Source organism: Babylonia areolata, chromosome 21, assembly GCF_041734735.1.
Source record: "Babylonia areolata isolate BAREFJ2019XMU chromosome 21, ASM4173473v1, whole genome shotgun sequence".
In the NCBI taxonomy this organism is placed as follows: Eukaryota; Metazoa; Mollusca; class Gastropoda; order Neogastropoda; family Buccinidae; genus Babylonia; species Babylonia areolata.
In genome coordinates, this window is record NC_134896.1 from 44,007,601 (window position 1) to 44,032,626 (window position 25,026).

At 42.8% G+C, this 25,026-nt stretch overlaps 2 protein-coding genes across 3 annotated transcripts in view; one reads left to right on the plus strand and one right to left on the minus strand.

Moving 5' to 3' along the window:
• LOC143295710 (ciliary microtubule inner protein 6-like) overlaps positions 1 to 25,026 on the plus strand; it is a 45,046-nt gene that overhangs the window by 14,543 nt on the left and 5,477 nt on the right. For both annotated transcript variants that reach the window (XM_076607333.1, XM_076607334.1), the window contains exon 3: positions 6,435 to 6,627. In XM_076607333.1, the coding sequence (XP_076463448.1) occupies positions 6,435 to 6,627 (193 nt within the window). The remainder of the gene's footprint in view (positions 1 to 6,434; positions 6,628 to 25,026) is intronic.
• Positions 6,646 to 23,291, minus strand: LOC143295711 (uncharacterized). The gene is made up of 2 exons (XM_076607335.1): positions 23,080 to 23,291; positions 6,646 to 7,912 (listed from the first exon to the last, which is right to left on the minus strand). The coding sequence occupies exon 2, from the start codon at positions 7,511 to 7,513 to the stop codon at positions 7,085 to 7,087; it is 429 nt and encodes a 142-aa protein (XP_076463450.1). The 5' UTR covers positions 7,514 to 7,912; positions 23,080 to 23,291; the 3' UTR covers positions 6,646 to 7,084.

The window sequence follows — 25,026 nt, forward strand, 5'->3', positions numbered from 1 at the left end:
ACTTGATGTTCAGTAGTTTCCTGGGGCATGTTTTGGAAGTGGTTCAGCTTCTTGGCATTCGTTGGTTACACGTCCCAATTTTGAGGTGACATATGTGGGGAGAATACTTCTTAACCTTTAGCTTTGGGCTCAAGACTAATGCCTCTTTTGTTCCCGACATTTATTGATCTACCAAAGTTGCGCTTGCTTTTCAATCCGCTTCCTTTTATCGCGATTGTACATTTCTGACAGTGTCGCCCAAGGATTTAACCGTCCACCCACTATCTCTGACCGGTTTACTGTGATGTTTGGGCTCAAGAGGTTTTTCCCCCCGGGTGAGGAAACTTCATTTTTCTTTCGGTGAGGTAAGGGAAATTCCTGCTGAGTGGGAAACTTGTCGACGTGAGCTGATGTCACTCAATTTTACGTTTAGGGGACAAATCACAAAAAAAGTCTCATTATGTCTTCAGACCTTTTTTTTTTCTTTAAGCCTTTGAGGGTTTAAAAACCCTTCCATTTTCTCTTTTGGGGGCCATTTCCAAAATCGCCATCCTAACACATAAGCTTTTCGAAACATGAGGTGAACGCGTTGGAGCCGGGCCCCGCCCTTCTTGACCATTTTGACGCAAAAGGACAGATGTTCGCCAGTTCTGGGTCGAGTTTCAGCCTTCATGGAATTGGCTGACCCAAAAATAAATTTCGAGGGGATCCGTACTGGCCTGTCTTCCCCATCCCCTTTTCTCACTGTCGAAGGCCTTTGGAGGTCGACATTTTGGAAACAATCACATTTTGGTCCGAATTTCCCCTTGCGCCCTTCAGCAAACACCATGTCGGTTTTCCCCGCTCTTTTTGGAATCCACTTGGCTCTCAGCAAATAAACCCGGTCAAGGTTGCTTGAGGCGGTTTGTAATCCTGCAAGTACTTTCCTCATGGAGAAAAAGGAAAAGCCCCACGGTTATCACAGGGCTTTCCGGGTTCCCCCTTTTACTTGTACAAGGGAAAATTTGATGCATTTTTTAAATCCTGGGGGGCGTCTCTTTCTTTTCCCCCAAAGATGATAACTGATGGAGCTTCTCATCAGCACGTCCTCCTCCTTGAACCCCTGGGGAGGATCTGATCAGGTGCTTTTCCCCTGGATAGCAACGATTGCTTTTTGGTCCAAGAGGTTTGGGGGACATCCAGGTTTAGGGGACTTTTTGGGGGGAAAGGGCATGCTTTTTCCCTTTAAAGAAATTTAAACCTGTTAAGTGCTCCCCCCCGTTCGAGAATTTTCTCCTTCTCGGGATCAAGGGATTTCCATCTGCACTGAGGAGGGGGGGACCTGGGTTTGGGGGCCTAGACTCTTTTTTTTAAAGGGACTGAACCCTTCTATCATCCTTCAATTTCCCCCATCCTCAGCTTTTCACCAGCCACTTATCCCATCTGGCTAAATTTTCTGAAACCTATGGGATCGTACCTCCTTTTTTTTATGTGGGCTTTGGGGTTCTCGGGAGGCCTTTTATCAGACGCGTTTTCTCTCCAGAACTGCTTGTTTCATCCGTTTTCACAAACCCTCTTTTTGCTTTTTTCAGGGCCCAGGGGCTCTGAACGTCATAGATGCCACGCAGGGGCCTCCAGTCAAAACTCCACATCTGTTTTCCAGAACATTCCGACGATCCCACAGCTCCACAAAGGGCTGTTTGATGGGATTTTTTCAGCTTAGCGAGTTAAGCCTTTGGGGCCCTTCGGCCTTGGGGCTCTCTTGGGCTTGATTTTGAATTTCACTTTGAGCTACAAGGCATGGTCTTCCAAAACGGGGCCCCCACATGGCTTTGTTTACACGCATCTTGCCTACCCTTTCCTGACGATGAATAACTTTAAACCAATGCTTGACGAGGTGCATCCATGCTCCCTTTTCGGGTAGGGGGCAAAAACGGTTGTTTCAGCATTCTGCCTCCATCTAACCCAAAAGCAATCCATTTGGGTTGCAGTCCCACACCGTCTTTCCCAAACACTCCATCCCAATTAGTCAGACCAACTCTACATTGAAGTCCCCAAGAAAAATAGCTTTTCGCTTTTTGGGTAAGCAATAACAGAGTGAAGTCCTCTAAACTTCCCTTCACTTTTTCCGGGGTTTGGGCATTTTGGGGCGTACCTGACAAGGTGAGGTGCTCTGGCAAACCAGTGGGTTTTAGGGGATAACCTTCTTGATCCCTTGGGTTTCCCCTACTTCTGACAAGGCTGTTTTTTCTGCAAAACCAACCCACCTCACGTCGCCTTGCTTTCCTCTCACCAAAAAAAGTGTAACCAGAACCCTTTCCCCAACTCGCCTTCGCCGCAAGCCGAGTCCCCAAGGGTGCGATGTCAATGTTTTATCTGGGGAGTTTCAACAACTAGGGTTCTCCTTTGGGGGTTTTCCGCTTATCCTGCCGGGGAATCCTTATGTTCCAAACACCAATGTGAAGGAAAACAAAACCTTGTTTTTTTCTTTTCTTTCTGTTTCGAAACCCCTATTAGGGGCCCCCCCACCTGGTATGCCAGGGGGGATATGGGGCAGCAATTTTTTAGGGCAAAACCTTTCTAGCCCCCTTTCCCCATGCCAGGGGGGTGAGCATGCATTCCCCAAAAGGGCTGCTCAAAACCCAACCTCCGACTCCCTCGCGCTCCTGCGACGAAGAACGCCCCCTGGGGGTGAGCTCCTCTGCAGGGCGCGGTGCACTGCCCTGACCCCCACCTTCGTTTCGTGGGCTCGCTGTCGCCCAGGACTTTGGGGGGGATAAAAAGAAGAAGGAGAAAAGGGCTTTTAAAATGACTGATACTTTTCCATATTTTTTTTAAAAATGGGGGAGGGTTCCAACATCGACCTACTCTTCGTCCGGGGGCCACCAAAACCAGTGGCAAACAAGTCGAGACACTGGGGGATACACGGATGCAGTGGTAACCAAGAACCTTTCTGCTCATTTTGCTCCCTGCACTCCACATGCTTCGTAACCAAAAACCTTCTTTTTCCCTGAAAAACCCAAGTTTCTTCCCCCAGATTCCCGATCCCGACTTCGATGCAGGGGACACACCCGGGGCCAACGCGGTGGCACCCCAAAACGGTGGGCTAGATGGTGTTGGGGCTCTCCTGACCAACCCCTTTTATATCTCCAAAGGGGGTCAACACCCCCCTCTCATCCCGGAAGGGAGCGGGGGGGAGGCCGGGTTTTTCCCGGCAACCCACCCTGAACAGGTTTTTATGATTTCAAGTTACCAGACAAATCAAAGACCTGACTCCCCCTGAAAATTTTCATGACCACTGACATTGGTTAAATTTTTTCTTTTTTTTAAGTGTGTTTCACAATGAGGGGGAAGGCCTTTCCCTTTTGGGTTTTTTGTTTTTTTTCTTTTTCTTTTGCATATTTTTTTTTGCTATTGCTTGGTTATGTGTTGTTTTATTTTCATTGAAGGGTGGTGGGTGAGGTGGGTGTCCTGTTGTAGTTTCAATCCATTTGAGTTTTTTTGTCCCACTGTTTTTTTGTGGGTTTTTTTGTTGTTGTTTTTTTAATGTGTGATTTCTCTTTTTCATTGCACACGTTGGTGTGTTTGTTTGAACTGGCATATACATGTTTTTTGTTTATTTTTTATTTTTAAAAAAGTCAGATACATTCATCAATGAACTTAATATTGTTGACATGATGTTTTGTATTCAGATATTATAATGATTGTTTTTTCCTTACCATAGTCACAGATTTAGGTCACGCCTAAATTTAGTATTGTTGACATAATGCTTTGTATTCAGATTCAGTTGTTTTTTCCTTTCCAAAGTGACATATTTTAGTAAACTGGTTTGGATTTTTTAAAGGTTAATTTGTGTGATAAAATGGACTTATTGAACATAATACTTTTCTTTGAAATGGTAAATATTAATTTGAAAAAATTTTGACAGCACAAGACAAAATGAAGACAAAAAAAGCATGCAAAAGAAAAAAAGAGACACAGTATAAAGTAAAACACCACAACAAAAAACAACAAAACAGCAGATCAAGCACATAAATGACCAGAATATCCACCCATCCCTATTCATTTTGGTTCTTGCAAACAATCAGACTGCCTTTTGTTATCAGTTTTTCAGTTTGAAGGGGCATCAAAGCAAGTAGATTGATCCATACACCCAGCACCACATCTGCTTTTTGAAATGTAGAAAAAGAAAAAAAAAAACAAGCAGATGCCTGATTTATACATACAAATTGTGTAAATGTAAAGTTGTCATTATTTATGTTAAGTAGTGTGATTAATACAGCAATGTTGTCACCTGATCTGTTCTTAAACAGAGCAATCTGTCTGCTTGCTTGTTGTTTGTTGTTTTTTTAAAAAGGGAATCCATTATGATTATATATATGTGTGTGTGGTGTGTGTGTGTGTGTGTGTGTGAGACAGAGAGAGAGAGGAGAGAGAGAGAGAGAGAGAAACTGACCACTGAAGAGAGACTTTTTACTTGGTAAACTTAATGGCAGGCTAATCTGGCACCATCTTCATTGGCCTTAATCCAGATTTGAACTTAATAAGACGTGCATGACTGCGGCAGGTGGCAACACTTGTCCTCAATTAAAAGAAAAGAAAACAAATTCTGGACAGAACACATACAATGACAGTAACTACACCATCAGTGTGTTTGCTGCATATGAATAATCAATTATATCAATAACACATGATTCAACGGATATTATTACCTCAAATACAACAATATATTTATTGCGATGAAAAAAACACACCATAGCTTAACCAGTTCAGTGCCAGAGAATTTTGTAAAAAAAAAAATTTTTTTAAAGTGCTCTACCCTTGCCAGGGAATTTTGAGGATTCAGGGGTAATAAATCACAAAAAAATTCTAGCACATAAGCTATAGGTGATACAGAAAGAAAGTAAACGTTTTTGTGAAGGAAAATGGGTGTAGATTCTGCTTCTGGGCTCTTTTACCCAATTAGGTTGATTGTAGATAAATGTTCAGGCATGTAAAGTCAAGATAATAATTTTTGTGCAATAAAAAAAAGTCTATTTCCACCTCTACATAATAACATCCATAAAGAAAAGAAACAAAATACAGCTAGAAATAGCCTGCCTATTGTCAGATTATACCTGTAGAAGAAATTAAAACAGGCTATAAGTTTATAAAAAAACAAATCACAGCTCTGCAGACATGTAAGTAAATCACTCTCCCAACAATGACAAAGGTGGGTAAAGTTAACGTAAAAGGTCAATCATGGTCTCAGAAACTGAGGTGGCAAGCTTTTTGACAGCTAAGAGCGTTTGAGAGTGAGAGGGTGAAGTTCTTTGATGACATTCACTCCTTTCAAGTTGCACATGGACCGATTATAGTGTCTGCTGTGCATCCTGCTTGCCACCTCTTCAAACAAGTCGACCATTTGATTCAGTGAAAAAAGATTGTGAAAAACAAAAAGCATGTGTTTCACGTCCAGTGCAGGTTCCACCCTGTGTTTTGTGAAAATCGTGGAGCATTGGCGGTTGTCATCCTACAGTCTGCATTGAAATGTGAGCACATTCCTAAAAGCCACTCCCCCTTCATGAACTCTGGGTGACATTCAACCTGTCGTCTTACATCACTCCTCTCCCTCTCGCTGCATGTATTCTGTCAGTCATAGCCACTTGTTCAAAAACGCTGTCTGATTGGATAGATGGACTGAATTATCATCAAATGGGCTGTCAGTTTCGTCACTGTCGTTGTCAATTGCCTTCATTTTTAAACCAATCATCAAACAAGAGAGATCCTTCTCCATCGCAAAAGCCGTCCATAATCACAAGCAGAGCTTTCAGAATTGTGTAAATCTGCTTTACTGGAGACAGTTTTCAACGCATTTGTTTGCACACGATGCATCCCCCTTTTCCTCGCACATATCACATGGGCAGTTAACAAATTATTATCGAGTAGAAGGGGTCTTCTGCCTGATGAATGTTCATTTAAATAGTATTTTTATAATCCAGTCACATCAGACTAACTAGTTGTTCAGAGGCTGTTTATGTGAATTGAACCAAACTCCAATGAAGGAAAAATCGGAACATATGCAGGACCTCAGTGGACGTCTTAAGGCACGATGGCAATACTTTTTGTAGGACATCAGTTGATGTCTTATAGGCACTCTACTGGTTAAAATGTAAAATTTGGTCATGTGACATCAAATGCACCATAGCACTGTGATTAAGTTCACTTACTTCCAAACTGAACATGTATTGTTTGATCCCGCCAGCATGCCTTTTTTCTTTCCCAAGCTTATTAATATTTAATACAGAACATATTTTAACGATTTTTAAAAATCTCTTCTTTTTTTCCGCATGATTCCTTTACAGGATAAAGAATGTATCACAAGTGAATCTTGAAGGCCTTGCCTCTCATGTTTTCTATAAGCTATTATCATTTATATTGTTTCTTTCATAAATTATTTATTCTATCAGCTCCGTGCTGTAATTTCACTTCATCAGGTTCACACAAGGGAGACACATCCTCAGCAGAACAAGTGGTGGCCAGCACGAGCCAATGAGGGAACACTGGAAAAAGGGGACCACACTCTCGACACCATCTACAGAAATGATTTCCTCTACACGAAAGATCTGGCACCTCAGCCAACATTTCGCCACACAGCAAACCCCAACACCACAGCTTCCAGAGGGATTGGTTTGTCAATATTTTATTTTTTGTTCTGTTCTGTGTTTTTTTCTCATGGGTCCTCCAGACTTTTCCCCTATTTCTTTAGTTTTGCTTTTGGAAAATTGTTTTTTCCCTTCCTTTAATTAAGTTACCAAGTGCATGAAAATCATTTACCCCAGTAAGTTGAAGCTTGCTCTGGATTCAACAAAGATATGTAATTAGATCATTTCTGTCAAGTAAAGGAAGGAAATGCATGGGCTGTGCTTCACTCTTCAGATCATGAAATGTACACTGACTACTTTGTTTCAAAATGCAGTCAGTTACCCTTGAGAATCAGAATGGATAGGGTCATTGTTGAAACTGTTTTGGGATAGGACTTAATTTACACTTTCCAGTTACATGTGTGTGTGTGTGTGTGTGTGTGTGTGTGTGTGTGTGTGTGTAATAGGCATCCTTCAGTCTCGGAAGACTATGGAGTTGCGCTCTAGGTGTTTATTCTGGTACAGCGTCGGGTGTGGCTGGCCAGTCCGATGTAGGAATGACAGTCCCTGTGGCAGAGGGCACAGATGAAGTCTGATGCTGGTCTGTCTGCCTGGGCTGCAGCCTTTCTTCTCATTCTCTTTTCCTCGTGCTGCTGAGCGAGTGTCTCTTCGAACTTGGAAAGACCTTTCTGCACAGTCTGTCTCCAGGCTGACCGTTCGAGGGCTGTTGCTTCCCAGTTGTTCTGGTCGATGTTCAAGGCTTTTAGGTCCCTCTTGCACACATCTTTGAATCGCAGCTGTGGTCTGCCTGTGGGACGTTTTCCCTGCTCAAGTTCTCCGTAGAGGAGGTCTTTAGGGATCTGTCCGTCGTCCATGCGCACCTGAGCCAGTGCATACGTCTCTGTTTCAGTAGCGTGTACATGCTGGTGCATCCAGCTCTTTCCAGGACAGTGTTGTATGGGACCTTGTCCTGCCAGGTGATGTTCAGAATGCGTTGGAGGCTAAGCATGTGAAAAGCATTGAGCTTTCGCTCTTGTTGGGCACGCAAAGTCCAGGACTCGCTGCCATACAGGAGGGTGCTCATGACGCAGGCTCTGTAGATCTGGATCTTTGTGTGCTCAGTCAGCTTGCTGTTGTTCCATGTTTTCTTTGTCAGTCTGGTCATGGTGGTAGCTGCCTTGCCGATGCACTTGTTGAGCTCTGTGTCAAGTGAGAGGGTGTCTGAGATAGTTGAGCCCAGATAAACGAAGTCATGGACGACATCCAGTTCATGGTCATTGATGCTGATGGCTGGGGGAGAGTCAACATCTTGTCCCCTGACCTGTGTGTGTCTGCACACACACACACACACACACACACACACACACACACACACATATATATATTATAGTTAAATTCAGAGCAAACTTAAACTTGCAGGGGGCGAGCATTTGCATGATCATGGAAATTTAATCCATTCAGTGCCAGTGAATTTTGAAAAAAGGAAAAAGTGCTCTCCCCTTGCCAGGGAATTTTGAGGATTTAGGGGTAATAATTTTTTGAAATTCTTGTGCAAACACTATACGAGATACAGAAGCAAAGTAAACGTTTATGTGATGGAAAATGAATGTGAATTCTGAATCTGAGATTTTTCCCATTTATTTTGATTGTAGATAACTATTCAGGCATTTCACAGTGATGTTAATAATTTTTGTGCATTAAAGAAAGTCTTCACAGCTGTCCAAGTTCTAAACAGAACCACACAGTTAGCCGACAGCGAGCTCCCGTGGACAGCACTGATAGTGCCAGACCCGTAAACTCGTTCGGCCCCTGTGTCCGCCTAACCCTCCTCTGACCCTTCTTTGTCATATATGAAAACACGGCAATTTCCATGCCTTTTGGGTGGGCTTGTGAGTGTACGTGAGATTCTGTGGCACTGTTGGATAGTTCAGACCTTTCTCTTTCTGGTGGTGGTAGTACCTTTGTGCATTGGAACCGGTCTTTTAATACCACAGCATTTATTTGTGAGAACTGTTTGCTGGCAACTGTGACTGGCAGTGGTGCATTTTTCACAGCAGAAATTAATGAGTAGGGTTTCCTTCACCCTCTCTTCTCTCTCATTTTCTTTCTTTCCTTCCATATTTCGTTCTGTTTTCTTCCCTCTCTTTCTTTTGCTTACTCTTTGTTTTTCTTAGTTCATCACCCTCTCTCCATATCTTTTTCTCTCTCTTTTTTGTACTTTTTCATTCAGTATTCATTCATTCATTCTCTGCCTCTCTCTCACCAGAGGACCAGAATCTGTCATCCTTTCTGTTTGTCTTATTTCTTTCATTCTTCTTTCTGTTTCTTTCAACACATGCTGTCCACTTACATCCTGCTCTCTCTCTCTCTCTCTCTCTCTCTCATTCTTTGCACCACATCTCTCGTCTTGCATTTATTCATTTTACTCTCTCTCTCTCTCTTTGTCCGAATTAAAGAAATAATTCTCTCTCTCTCTCTCTCTCTCTGGATTGTTAAATAAATCATTTGCTCTCTCTCTTTATCTGAATTAAAGAAATCGTTCTCTCTCTCTCTCTCTTTGGATTATTAAATAAATCATTCTCTCTCTCTCTCTATCTCTTTATCTGAATTAAAGAAATTGTTCTCTCTCTCTCTCTCTCTCTCTCTCTCCATCCCTGTGTCACTCTACTCTCACCACCTTTTTCTTTTATCTCTCTCTTTGCCTCCTCTTATTGTTCTCGCTCTCCTTCTAGTCACCCCTCTCTCTTTACCTTGTCTCTCTATTCTCTTATCCACATCTCTTTCTCCCCCCACCCCCCTTCTCTGTCTGTCTCACTCACTCTCTTTCTGCCCCCCTCTCTTTCTGTTCTCTTATCCTCATCCCTCTTTGTCTCATTCACTCTCTCTCCACCCCCCACGCCTCTCTCTCTCTCTTTCTATTCTCTTATCCTCATCTCTCTTTGCCTCACTCACTCTCTCTCCGCCCTCCCCCCTCCCCCATGCCCCCCCCTCTCTTTCTATTCTCTTATCCTCATCTCTCTATCTCACTCACACTCTCTGTCACCATCCCTCCCCTCTCTGTGTCTATTTTCTTATCTTCATCTCACTTTGTCTCTGACTTTCTCTCCGTCAGGGCAAGCTAGCCCATCCAGCATGCTGGGGGTGAAGAGTGAAAAGTAGTAACCTGCTTGCAGCTCCACACTTGACCACGTTAACTGTTAGGCAATTTATGAAGTGGACAATTAATTAGGACTTTTTGTTAATGTATCAGTCCTTTCTTCTGACAAAATAATCAGTTTAGTGATTACTGCCAATGACTGAATGGTGATGACCACCACTTTCACAAACCAGTCAGCAGACACTGATTATTTTTCTTCAAAATACTAAAGCTGCCATCCAGATATGTATCGTGACTGCTATTCGCTTCCATGTGTGTGATTGACTGAATCAGTGTGTGTCAGTGGAGTACTTGCACAAGCTACAATAGTTGAATCCTTTGACACGCTACAGCTTCTCCCAGACTTTCCAATGGTCAACACAGGTTAGTGAGCAGCATGCCATTGTATTATACTGTGCTCGAAATGCATTTTGCGTGTTGTGCTAACTCTGTGAAATTAGATTTAGTGTGTTCAAAATGTGTCAGAATGCATGTGTTAACAAAATGGTGATAAGCATGCCTACTTTTTCGAACAGATATCCTGAGAAAAATAATCGGATGTTCATATTTGAGTTTCCTATCATTTTGAAGCTAAGACTGTATTCTTTAAAGCCGTACTGTTAATAAAATGATTGCGGTGACAAGCAACGTGTTATCAGATTTTAAAGAAGATGTGTTGTTTTCTCTCTGTGGCCGCTGCCATCGCTCGGCACAGCACACACTGCTCTGCTGGTCTTTCTCCCTCCCAACAGCTGGTAACAGCTAGAGGCGCGACATGGAAGAGCACCCATGGCGCTTTGTGCTGCTGTCTCTTCCAGGCCACAGTTCTAACCATCCCGACTGCTGCGTGTTATTTTTAATCGGTGCCTTTTCTTCCCGAGTTGAACACGGGGTCAAGTTCTCTACTGCGGTGAACTAAAAGTTAAGATCTGAACACGTGTGTCTATTTCCACCTCCATAGAATGATATTCAAAAGGAAATCGAACAAAATACAACTGGAAATAGCATGCTTATAGTAAGATTATAGAATAGAATAGAATAGAATATGTCTTTCTTATCAAGTGTACCAGGGTCACAAGGAATATTGGAGGGGGGGGAGGGGGGGGATAGTACATAACAAGATACAAACATAAATTGAAAATCATACACAAAGACAGATACAGTAGAAATTAGGATACATATAAGTGCATATCAATATAAATACTTGTGCATACTCACACACACACACACACACACACATTTGAACAGAAGCTGCATATTACATATGGATGGGATTGATGACTAGATCTTCAGGTAGATGGTTGTTGATGGCACAATTCTATTTATCATAGTGGATTTGTTTGAGAGACATGGCATTGACTGCTTTGGGGGAAAAGCTGTTGGCAAAACGATTGGTTTTCGTCCTTATACTTCTGTATGTCAAGCCAGTGGCTTTTCTCATTTTCAGATGACTGAAGTGGCATCTGACTTCATTCTCTTGGACTATGAAAGGGAAGGGGGAGTGGGGGTGAGTTTGGGTGCAGCCATGTCAGAAATAGACAATGGTTTGTTGAATCTGGAGTAGAATGTGTTGAGTTTGTCTGGAAGAGTTCTGTCAGTGCTGTCGACTGTCTGGTGGGTCATTTTATAATCAGTGATGTTCTGCAGTCCGGTCCATACATTCCTAGAGTTGTTTGCAGACAGGTTTTCTTCTATTTTTTTTTCCTACATAAAAACTTTGCCTTCTTAATGCATTTTTCAACACTTCTTTTTGCCTTATTGTGGACTATTCTATCATCAGTTTCACGAAAAGCTATTTCTTTTTCCTTTAGTTTTGTCTAACAGCCCCGTTGCACCAAATTTTGTTGTTAGAAAATATTTTGATATTTTTGGATGGAATGCACACACTTTCACAGAAAGAAATATAATCACACACTGTGTTGGTATATTCATTTAAGTCCCCGGCAGAGTCTTTAAAAACATTCCAGTCTGTACATTCGAAACAGTCCTGCAAGGTCTCAAAGGCAGGGGCTGACCATTGTTTCACTGTTTTCACGACTGGTTTTTCAGCTTTCAGTTTTTATTTGTAGACCGGCACCAGATATATCATCCTGTGATTGGACTGTCCCAAAAGGCGCACGGCCTTCTTGATGGAGGTGTAGCAGTGGTCGAGGGTCTTGACACCACGTTTTGGACAGCCCACTTTGGTACAGCTTCGACATTTCTTTCTTGAGGCTGGCTTTGTTGAAATCACCAGCAACAATGACGGTGGAGTCAGGCCAACTGTTCTCGCACTTGCTAATTTCGTCTGCTAGCAGAACAAGTGCAGCGGTGAGGTTCCCTGTGGGATGGATGTACACAACGATCAGCATCACTGAGGAAATTTCACATGGGAGGTAGAAGAGTTGGCACTGGATGGTTAGGAACTCCATGTCAGGGAAGCAGGCATGTTATAGCCATCACAGCATGATGTTCACGAAGAAACACACTCTGCCGCCCCTTTGCTTGCCTGAGTCAGCAGTGCAGTCAGCTCTGTGTACAGTGAAGCCTGGTGATTGAACGGCGCTGTCAGGGATGTCTGGGTTAAGCCATGTTTCAGTGAAACAAAACACAGAGCACTCTTTGTAGTCTCTCCTCGTCTGAATGTTACATGTGAGTTCGTCAGTTTTGTTGGGTAGAGATCTAACGTTGGACAGGAGCATACTGGGTAGAGGTGGGCAAAAACTTCGTTGGTGTAACCTTGATAGGGCCCCACCTCGCTTTCCGCATTTCCTCGCAGACTGAGCCTTGCTTGCTGACCGGTCCGTGTTCATTGTTGACAGTTGTAAATCATGATAGAGTGAGTTTAAGTGAGATCTCAAAACATTGGACTCACCTACCTGTTCCCTAACACACAGCAGCGTGTCACGATCATATTGTAAGATTGCAGCTGTTTCCCTAACACACATAAACAGAAATAAACACAAAATAAACAGGACAGCTATCTCCGTGTCACCATTGGTCAGTGCTATCTTGAATCCTGGTAAGGGATTATACCTGTAGAAGAAAATGAAATTGGTCATGATTTATGTTTATGATAACAATCACAATATTTATGAACATGTAAATGAATAACTGTCTCAACAATGACAAATAAGGGTTTTGTCAAGATAAAAACTGAATTATTTTCTCAGAAACTGAGCAGTCAAGCTTTTTTTTCTTTTCTTTTTTTTGTTACAACAAAGATCCTTACCCCCTTAGAGGAGGAAGCTCTTTGATGATACCCACTCCGTCCTTGTTGCAGTAGGGCTGATAAAGTGTCTGCTGTGCATTCAGTTTGTCTGCTCTAGAAAGGAATCGGTCAACTGATCGGTGACAAATAGCATAAAAAGATAAAAACATGAGATTTCCATCCATTTCTTGGATTGGGACGGTATTTGGGTTCATTCTTTTTCTTGTATTTTCGCTCTACATTCAGTGTTGCTTCTCTTGATTTCAGAGGCCTTTTCTTCAGGTCTGCCATAGCTTTGGACAAAGTCCATCCTGATGTCATCAGATACCGAGCATCCTCAGTCAGTCTTCTCTGAAGATCCTCTTCCTCTGAACAAATCACCCTGTCTTCTTCCATTGCCCACCCCAATTCCTTTGAATACTGAGGGGTAGGGGGTGACAAGAGTGAGAAGGCAGATGACTGAGAGTTCTTGGAGAAAACTGAGTCTGTTTTGAGTCTGCCATCCTCTGTGATAGTCACCATCACATCAAAATACTCCACGTCTCTTCCATGAGTCATAGTCCATTGGATTTTGCCAGGGTACAACAATTGGAGATGTTTCTCAAACTCATCATCGTTGTTTGGTAGTCTTTTGTCTCTTCTGTACATCTGTTGGGTGGCAGAAGTGAAGTGAGGTCATCAGAGGTCTGGAGTCTGTGTCTCCCTTACAAATGTCAACATGACCTGAAGCATAGCATAGCCCCATGGCTGTTCCACTGTTTGCAAGGGCACATATAACTTACCCATTCCTGTTCTCATTGTAACAGGTGTTGTTGTCTAAGGTTTCCACAGTACATGGAGTTGGAATGTTTAGAGGGTAAGGGTGGGTTTTCAACATTTTCTTCACTGCTGGAACATCTCGTTTGTTGTTCAAACTAGGGTACTATGATCAACATCACAAACTGCCAGTCACACATTCTCAGGAAGTGGAGCCATCAGCTTGTTAATTCTTTCCACTTTCCATAAAAATTTCACCTGGTATGAAAGGTAGTCAGTAAGTGAGTGATGGCCAGTTGAACAAACTTTGAGAGAGTATGGGTATGAGTTCCATGCCAAGAAAGCAGGAAATGAAGAGGATACAGGGGAGGTTTATAGGTTTTCGTCAAAGGTTTGCATTTAGCAGTGTTGTTGTGATGTTCGTCACAAAAGACAATATTTCATCACCTAAGCTTCCTTTTGTTTTCCATTTTGTCACCCAATCCATCACTTGTTTTTTTTCCAGGAGTTGGTGGAATCCTCAGAGATGATATCATAATGTTCTTTATTCTCCTAATGCCTATTCCCAACAAATGTCCTCATAATCCTTGTCAAAGGAGGTGAAGACAGATGATTAGTCCTTAAATCTGCAAGCTATGCCTTTTGTTAATGGAAGATTTTTCAGCCCTTTCAACACAGTTCTCTGGCCCCTGGTCATGTTGTGTTTAATCAGTCTTCTGCAAGTTGTGCTCACAAAATCACTGGAGCACTTACTAATTAATAATTCAAGTGCTGCATCTTCTTCAGTATTTATGTTCTCTCTGTTGTCAGTAAGGATGCAATTGGAATAACACATCTGTTTGGTCATACTTTTTTTTTTGGACTCACTTGTGTAAATAATGTGAATCTATGTAATAACCGGGTGTTCGGTTGTGTGTGTGTGTGTGTGTGTGTGTGTGTGTTTCTGTATGTGTGTATGTATGTCATCTGTGTGTCCATTGGTAAACTTTAACATTGTCATTTTTTCTCTGGAAATACTTAGTTGATACCAAGTTAGGCACAAAAACAGCAAATGATCAGTTCTTTCCATACATTCTAATCATAATAATATTGCGTCTCTGGGAAGGGCACAAAATAGATTTAGATATTTTCACAAAAAAAATTAGTTACATTTTTGACTCACTTGTGTAAACAAAGTGAGTCTATGTTATAACCCGGTGTTCGGTTGTTTGTGTGTGTGTTTGTCTGTATGTATGTCTGTGTGTCCATGGTAAACTTCAACATTGCGATTTTCTCTGGAAATACTTTGTCTGCCAATACCAAATTTGGCTGAAACATAGTAGGAAAAAATTCTTCACAGTCATACCAATGATATGTTGTATGTCTCCCAAATTTAGCTGTATTTCTGTATCATTAACGGTTTATTTTGTTGATGCTCATTTCATATTCCGAAAAAAGCTGTTACCCCTTTGCAGCTGCCGGATTGTCTGGTTAGAAGACGCCATTACCTCATTTTTCTTGATCGCAATTAAAAGCAAAGAAATACAAATTCTGGACAAAACATATACTGTGACACTAACAACATTATTGACATGTTAACTGCATATGAATATTCTAAACTGGACACTGAATTATCAAGAATAAACATGAAAGAAAATTTGAATCAACCGTTTCACTGAGTTAATGTCAGCCTTGTCTACTCTGATCTGTGAGATCTTGGCAAAGCATGTTGTAAAGCCTGACTCGATGGCAACGTCACCTTTAGTCACCTTTACCGCCGAATTAAAAGAATTTCTTAAATAATCATCGACATGTATACTGCATATGAATATTTTAAAGTGGATACTTAACTTGAATGAACAGAAAAGAGAAATTGAATGGGCAGTGTCATAGTTTCTCAATGAGTGTAAAAACAAGTTTGTCAAACACAGATCTCTGCAGATCTGTAAAAACAGACACATATTGCAGTGTGTTTGAGACTGAAAAAAAACTTTGCTGCCTGACTCATCCTCAGAAAGAAAAGATATGAGTGCATCACTCCTCTTTTGCATCATCTCCATTGGCTCCCTGTCTCACACAGAATAAAGTACAAGATACTCTATGTTATAAATGTATTCATAAATCTACCCCTTCCTATCTCTGTGGCTGCCTTCACCTCTACACTCCATCTCGCTCTCTACAATCGGCTTGAGATTCACTGTGTTTGCGCATACCCAGATTCAAACACTCCAGTGTTGGCTGCCGTTCTTTCTCTATTTCTGGACCTTTCATTTGGAATGAACTTCCTCTTTCGCTTCGTCAGGTCTCCTCACTCAGTTCTTTCAAGTCTGGCCTTAAAACCCACCTCTTTCCAAGATAGCCTCCCTCCCCTGCCTTTTGTTTGTCAAGTTTAGTGTTATGCATGCGTGTGAATGACTGGTGTAAAAGCGCTTTGATTTGTCTCTGCACAAGATTCAGCGCTATATAGATACTTGTTATCATTATTAAACTATGGGAATGTCTCCTTTACCTGGGACTTGAAAGAAATTCTTAAATGCCCAAGATATACCAAAATAACATAATTTAAATAGCGTTATCACTTCGATCACCGTTGTCAATTTATTCCGCTTAAAGAATATGCTCAAATAATAATTTTTGAACATTATTGTTGAACCCGTGTTAGTGCAGTGCATAAAACCACACATTCTCGACCCAAACATCCATGGTTCAAATCTGCTATGAAGCCTTTTTTTTCCTCTTTAATATGCAGGTGTATATAATTATAATAATGAATAGAGAACACATTTCAACAAACTAATTCTTATAAGTTAAAACATTTTTTTTGTTTATTATTATTATTATTTCTTTAGGTGTGTATCACAATTGAGTCTTGAAGGCCTTGCATTTCTTGTTCTTTTTTATACACAAAATTTAGCATTTTCATGTGACATACTGACACACTGAATGATAGCAGTGAATTAACATTTTTGTTGTTGAAAATGGAACTTCTTTTGCTCTGTATGGAAGTTACATTAACACACACATCTCTCAATGTGCCTTTTGATGGGACGTTGTACTCATAGGCTAAAAACTAATCATTAGTAAGGGAGATAATTTTCTTATAATTCATCATCACTCATCTAAAACATTACAAAATTTAAACATGACTCTGGTCATAAAAAGGCTTTTGTGTTTTATACTCAGTGGGAAGGTTTTACACTGTCTACATTTGAGAATGATGCTTACTACAACATCGATGTGTTTACTTCATATAGGAAATTTTCTATCTAAAATTACGTTTGATTAACATACTTACCATGACCCAACTAGTGCAGACTCCAGCAGGGGTCTTATATTCCTGTCCTGTGCAAACTACTATCCTCCTATGCAGAGAAAACGAAAGTACTACGGCCGATAACCTCCCGGAAGTAGGTAACCTCCCCTTTGTCCCCCTGGCTAGCACCCTCTTTTGACGGCAATATGCCATCACCAGCGCAGCGTGCAGGGAGAACAGGAAGCGGGGAGAATGGGAGGGTCTTAAATTTGGGTCACGGTAAGTATGTTATTTAGACGTAATTTAAGATAGAAAATTTCCTTTTAATTACACATACTTGACCATGACCCAACTAGTGCAGAATAGCGCGACAAGGTGGAGGGCTCGCCTGTTCTACTGTCTGTGTGCTGTGATGGCCTGTTGTGCAACTACCGCAGAAGCGATGCCTCTTGAGCCATCATCCCGCAAGCATGCGACGTCTCTCAGGTAGAAGTCGATGAAGGTAGCAGGGTTTTTCCAGTATGCAGCATCCATGATGTCTTTCAGCTGTGCTGAATGCGCTAAGGCAAGAGAAGAGGACCACGCTCTGACTTCATGTGCTCTGGCTGAGGAGGCATCAAGTCTCAATCCTTCTGTTCTGTCACCAGTGTGCTGCGATGGCCTGTTGTGTGACCACTGCAGAGGCAACACCTCTTGAGCCATCATCCCTAAAGCAATAGATGTCCCTCAAGTAGAATTCGATGAAGGTAGAGTGTACTGTGTCACCTAAGGATACTGGTGCGAGCAAAGAAGACTGAGGTCCGCAGCTGTATTGTGGGAGAGGTCTGTGGACCACAGCTGTGCTGATAAATGTAGCGCAAAGAAAATCGGGTCGGTGTGTTGAATCCACACTTTACTGAGAGCCCTTCGAATCAAAGGAAGGGAAGGAAACACATACCCTATTGAGTTGTCTCACTTGAGCGCAGTTGAGCGTCAATGCAAGGAGGTGCACATGTCATTTGATCTGATGATTCCACATCGGTTGTGGGCTGATAGTGGAAGTGGTATATGTGTTTGGAAGAAACTGTGGCATGAGACAGAGGTAGGCCACCATGTTGGGCTTGCCTTAGGCGTGATAGCCAGGTCTGTAGAGCTCCTCCATGAGAGCTGACAGGCGATAGGTGCCCCCCCCCCACCCTTTTCTGTCATTGCCAAAAAAGACAGCACTGGCATGTTGCTTATGCATAGAAGGGCAGACATTTGGCAACAAGAGACTTGAGGTCCCTGGTGTCTCTGGGACATGGCTGTGTAATTGCCCAGGTAGGTACCATCACGAAGGGGCATGTGGAAGGCTTGGTGGCTTCTCTACCTGAGTGTGGCATGTTGGAGCAACCTGCAGAAAGTTGTCGGCAGTCAATGGCCGGGATGGATCAGGCTGTGGGAGTGCACTTCATGTGCCCGCAGGTCACTGAGTCTCATTCTGTGGTGGAATTCCTAATGGAAGAGGGTTTCCATGGGGAAAATTTTTGCTGAAGATTATTTAGTGAGAAAGGGGGCCGGATCCATGACAGGCCTCTGGCTGTGTGTGGTGCGCACTAAGTCTGTGGATGGAGGAAAGTGGATGTAGATGTGTTGTACTGGCCATTTACATCAAATCACTGATCTGACATGCGTTTTCAGTATGGCCGACAGTAAAGTGAGAGCTGTATTATCAGCGTTTTCTGAATTGCAAAGTGAAATCATTAGCAGCTTAGTCTTTCATGAAGGACTATGTCTCTCAGACTAGAAGTCAAAGTGCACTGGGATTTAGTGCTGTAGCCTTGAGGGCTAACTAGCCTTTGGGATCCGTACCAATGGTGAGTCCAAAGGCCCTCTTGATCGAGGGACTGGGGATGCAACTTGGGAAAAACACACTCTATTATAAATTGTATAATCAGATTCCAGCCTGAATAGTCAGGACAGCAGTTGCCTGCTCTGCTGATCTGATGGTCATTGTCGTACATGACTGATTATCATATACTGGTCCTAGGAGGACACCAGTCAGCATGGGTAAATCAGTAAACAGCTGCTTTGTGCTTGAGGGATGAAGGTGTCCACCATGCAGGTTATGTTGAAATGTAAGGGAGCCGGAAGGAGTTGACGGGGTCTTGTGGTGCAGCCATGTGTCTGAAAGACATGGTGCTTGCTTCCGAAGTGACAACAAAGTCATCCTCTGACAGGCCCTTGGCTGAAGGCTGGGGCTCCATGATGGGATAGCCTGCCTAGGCTAGAAACCCCTGGAAGTGTCTCATTGGAAAGACAGTGCTTGAGAAGGAATGCCCATCTGTAACCACAACAGTGGTTGTGTGTTGAGGCTGAAAAGATCGGGCAGGGAAGACCAAGTGCAGAAAGTGCTTTCGAACGCCAATTGTTTGAGACGTTGATGCTGGATTTCTGTTCAAGCAAGGTGATGGGGCGAACTGGTGTGCTTGAATGCAGCATCTGCCGTGTCAGTATGAGCGGGCAGAAAGGTACGCCCCTGTGGGTAATGAACGGTTCGTTGTGCTTTGTGAGACGCATCCGTCCTCATCAATATGCCATTCTCCCGAGTGTAGAGGAAAACAGTTATTACCCAGGCCTTCTGCTACTAGTGAGGAGTGGAAGAGATGAACTTAGGGTGATTGTCTCCTGCCCAGTGGGCAGTTTTTGGGCCCGCTAAAACTTGGAAAGAATGAAGGGCATGTGTGTCCGGAGTGGCACCTCTAAGTTGGACTGCCTCATCCCTCCTTGTACCAGGTTAGGGCATCTCTAGCCCTGTGGGTGATTGTTGTAGGCAAATGAGTTGGGTTGCCTTGTCCCTCCATGCACCAAGAGATGCCCTGTGGATGGGAAGGGAGTGTGTGTGGGTCCCTAAGGACCAGCCACTACTGATATGTGAAGGAGCATACATTCGGGTGTGAATGAGGCAGTTTTGTCTGTGAGTGCAGTCGTCCTCCGAAAGCAAGGTAGGGATGAATGTATGGAAATGAATACATATATGTGCAATGGGATTATAAACTTCCATCAACTCAAGTGATGGTATCAGGAATATGCCAATGACATGACGAGATCTAGTCACGAGAAATAAGCGGCTATGTAAGCAAACGTGTAGTGTGCACAGATATACCCAAGTAAATGGGTAAGTGTGCATAATCCGTAATGGGAAGGAATCTGTGTATGCACCTATATATATATATATATATATATATATATATATATATATATATATATATATATATATGAGATGTATCCAGGCCCTGGAAATGAGATGCTTCCGCAAGATCCTGAACATTACATACAAAGACCACATCACAAATGAGGAAGTGAAAAGAAGAGTCCAAAACGCCATTGGCCCATTCAAAGACCTGCTAACCACAGTGAAGGAACGCAAGCTCCGCTGGTATGGACACGTCACACGATCAGACGGCCTAGCCAAGACCATCCTGCAGGGTACCGTACAAGGAAGGAGGAAGAGAGGCAGACAGAGAAAGCGGTGGGAGGACAACATCAAAGAGTGGACGGGCCTGCCATTTGCCACAACTCAAAGGGCCGCTGAGGACCGAGGCAGGTGGCGCGAGCTGACCAGGCAGTCATCCATGGTGCCCCAACGACCCACCCACGGGTCAAGGGATAGATGAGATGAGATGAGAGATAGGAGATGTACATACGCATATGAATAAAGTGCTAGAATGTAGACACAGCGAGATCTGGGCATGTGAACAGAATGATGCAATTGCAAGTGTGTCTGTATTGCTATGTAGAGAATCTCAATGAATCAATGAATAGAGATAGAAATAAAATTGTACATGTAAATATTAAAGTCGTATGAACCTATCCCGTAAGCGCACACACGCGTATACCGAGGGATAAGTATACATCTGTGTGTAAATAGAAATGTGTATAAATGTAGCAAGATATGGTATATATATATATATATATATATATATATATATAAACACACTTTTTTTTTCTTTTTTTTTTTGGTATTTAATTATTTTTATTTTATTTTTTTTATTTTTATAAGAAATCAAAAAGAATAGAAGGGGAAATATTGTGATTTATTTCCTGTTATTGTGTATAACCGGAAGAGAATGGTAATAGGGATGGTTGCCTGCAGAAGACTGTGTGCAAGTGTGGGGGGATGAAGAATCCCAAAGTTCAGTGGCCAATAGCCTGAGAAACAGCAAGAAAGGTGCAGTTGCTATGCAAAGTTGTGTAAAGTCCATGAATGGGCATCAGGACCCAATGAGAAACCGAAAGAAAACATCGTTGGTGGGCAGCACGGGGGCAGGAGTGACATGCTGTGTCGGCGAAAGTAACTACAGCTTCAACCGCCTAGGTTACAAATGCGGAGTTGCCTCCCTTGGCGCCGATAATCGTTGAAAAGGATGGTGTCTTTAGAGCACATATCCCCTGGTGCAACGTGTCCTCGCTGTAGAGGGAGGAGTGTCATGCTGTGTGTGAGAGTCCGTGGTTCGATGCCACCGTAACCGACACAGGTGAAAACGGCCACAAGGGGAATAATTATAATGTCCCTTAGTGCCGTGGGCACACCAACCCGAATCGGTCGCCATCAGACGCGAGACGGTCGGGGCATGTGGCATGACGGCGCCGTAATCCAGTGTTATGGGTATCGTGGACGAGGGGGTGACTAGTCCGTCGGCTTGCTGTGGGATGTGCATCCCCCTGTAGCTGAACGGCAGTCCAACCTCATGAATAGCTCCTGCGAGAGGACCGACGTTCAGCTGTTGTGTGTTGACAGATAAAGAAATAGACAAGATTGGCCCGAGCACTGTCGAGAGGCAGGATCAAGTTATTAAGAGGCACTCCAGCGTGGAAGTGCCGATATTAGTCTGGGTAACAGCAGAGTTAGGCAATGGGGCAGAAGAATCCAGCACTGCCGAAGTTCAAATGGGCCGTGCACGTACCTGCTCTGTGGGCGAGGGGCGGTGCAGGCGCAAGGTGTGGCACGGGGAAGCAGAGTGGTGCATAATTGTTGCAGCAAGTTAGCGATGAGTTGCTAATTGTTTGGTTGAGCAACTTGCTGAGATGCCATTAGTGGATGGGAAACAGCAGCAATCGGCTTTGTGGCAGATGGGGTCATCACCGCATAGCTTGGTGGGACCGTGCACGCACCCGCACTGTTAGCGAGGAGCAGTGCCGGTGCAAGGGAAATAACTGCGGCGGTCACCGGCAAGGGTGCCGAAGCAGGGGTTGCCTCCCTTGGATCGGGCGATCCGGACGAGGAGGGGGGTGCACGCGTATGGACAAGCATGTACCCTAGTGGTCGCCATTGGATCCGAGACGGTCGAGGCATGCCATGTGGGGGTTCGCGTGATCCGATGCCACGGCTGTCACCACGGACGCATCGCACATAGGGCCCAGTCTAACGTGCGGATCCAAAACCATCTGTTGCTTTTTTTTTGCTTTTTTTGTGGTGTTGTTTCCCCAAAGGGATTGTGGCACATTCCATTGGGGCAACTGTGGGTATGGGTAAAGAGATAGAGGAGGTCGACTTGTACACTGCCGACTGGCAGGGCCGAGAAAACGCGGATCGCGTCGAGTGTGTTTGCGGATCGATAAAAATGACATTAAAGGAACACTGACCTGAGTGTGTGGCAACAAACCTCTAAAAGTCACCAGAGGAGGTGTAGGAGGTGGTGGAGGTCTGGAGTCGACCGGAGGAAGCAGAGGAAGTGGAGGAGGCGGCGGGTTGGCGTTTTTGAGAGGGCCAGGAGTAGAGGGCCCAGAGTGTCAGCGAATCGATTGCGATCGCGCCTAAATTTTAGCATGATTCCCCAATCGAGCTACATAATTATGTGACCTGGTTGGAAACATAATTTGACAAAAAACAAGAACGCCAGAGAATCGACAGACAGGCAGAAAATACGAAAAAAAAACTTAGCCGTATGAAGAGCACAGGAACAGGAGTCATGATGGCTACCGGAAAAAGAGGGCGCTAAACAGGGGGACAAAGGGGAGGTTACCTACTTCCGGGAGGTTATCGGTCGTAGCACTTTCGTTTTCTTCGCATTGGCGGATAGTAGTTTGCACAGGACAGGAATGTCAGACCCCTGCCAGAGTCTGCACTAGTTGGGTCATGGTTAAGTATGTGTAATTAAATAATATTTTATAGATGTTACTACATTAACTTAAATAAACGTAACAGAAATTGTATTCGACATACCCCCACATGAATTGATGGAGGCGGACATCTTGGAATACAGTGTGCCACATTCACTCAATAATTTGTGGTAACCTATATTGACAGGAGGCGAAGAAGGCAGTTGAATTTCCATTCAAAGGGAGATTTGTGCTCAGACCTAACAAACGTAGTGCATAAATGTCCCCAGCAAGGACACAAAATAAACAAAATCGATTTTCCAAGCACTGTTTGTCAGTTACATCAGGTTGTATTCCGCATGCATGAAGGAAGTCAACTCTGACCTTTGCTTACTGTGCATCTATTTATAGTAGTCCAAGTGTGGAAGTCTGCAAAACATGCAATACTTTGAAAGATGTATTAATTTTTTTGACAGTAACATAATCTTTAATGTGTCTGTTTTCTATATTGTTCGGAGGCCAAATACAAACATGCTAAGCAACTACTAGCAGACAGTGATGTTTCAAGGTACCGATCGAAGGGTGTTTGGGCTGCTCACCGCCTGTTTAAAAATAGCTGTAGCAGTATAGTCCACTCAGTTGACACAAAGGGGTGGCAGGTTGGTGCAATAAACATGCAAGTGGTTGTGCCATGGCTGACTGACGTCACAAAGTAACCTGTGTAAAGTGAAATGGAACAGTTCTGGATATGCAGAACATTCAATATCGCATACTTTTGGTTTGAGGATTCCCAATGTTTTTCCACAGTTCTGAAAGAACAAGTGTGTAACAATTCTGCTGTTTATTTACTCTCATCAGATGGTAGAAATAGTTTGCTGGTATTGTGGGCTTTTGAGGCAAGGTGTAGCTTCAGCAGTTAGTTTGATGCAGCATCTTTCTTACTCAGGTCAGTAAAATCCTCGATGTTTAACTTCAAACATCTCTTCCACTGACTGGCCTTGTGGGTTAACAAGAAAGCTCTTATTTAGTGTTACCAGTGGGCCTATTAACATATATCGATCCAAATAATATTTTCTGCTTTTCATCAGAAATGAATATTTGTGGAATAGAAAATTGCATGCTTGAAACAGAACAGTTCCATCTGAAGCAGCCCATGTTCCCTGTATATCACTTTTTTTTCTTTTCAAACACACACATAGATCTAGATCAAATTGTGTGTGTGTGTATGTGTGTGTGTGTGTATGTGTGTGTGTGTGTGTGTGTGTGTTCGTTCTTTTGCTTAACATCTATCCACATTTGTGATTTTAGATGAATAATTGTGTGTGTGTGCATGTGTGTTTTTGCCAGACTATCCATTTCCTTTTTTCTGTTTTTTTTCTTAATTCTTTCATTGCAAGCCCCCTTTCTTTGGAATCAACTTCATCAGCCTCTCCGTCACTCATCTTCACTGCAATCTTTCAAATCCACTTTTTCCCCTCCTGATTAATTCTCAACGTCTCATCCATTTCCAGTATGAACTGAAATGACTATTTGTGAGTGAGTGAGTTTTAATAGTTTCAGAATTTGTTGGGAGTATTTTTGGTTGTGTACTATTTACAATTGTGTGCTATGACTTGTGTGTGTGCATGCGTGTGTGCATTGTGTGGGGGTGGGGTGGATGATAGTTTTCACTGATGTTTGGTATCTTGTGTTCAATTTTTCCTTTTTAATATTTACATATGTGTTCTATTTGTAAATGCCTAGGGCTTATTTTCAAGATAGGCATAAACGCTCATATTCATAATAATGATGATGATGATAATAATAATAATAATAATTCCTTTGTTGGATTTAGTACATATTACCAGCAAGTCTTGAAGGCCTTGCCTGTCTTGGTTTTCTTTTTTTTCTTTTTTTTGTCATAGCATTGAACATTTCTTGTTTTTCAAGGCCATTCAGAATAGACTCCAAAATATGGATATTACAGTGGGAAGTCAGAATTCTTTTCTTTCTAACTTGCTTTGGGTTTAACATCAGAAACCTTTTGCTTCATACTGGTATTCTGGTAATATTTCAGACTTGTTTTTATCAT

Excerpts from the sequence above, each read along its gene's own strand:
- LOC143295711 (XM_076607335.1), bottom strand. The coding sequence starts at position 7,513 with ATGCACCAGCATGTACACGCTACTGAAACAGAGACGTATGCACTGGCT.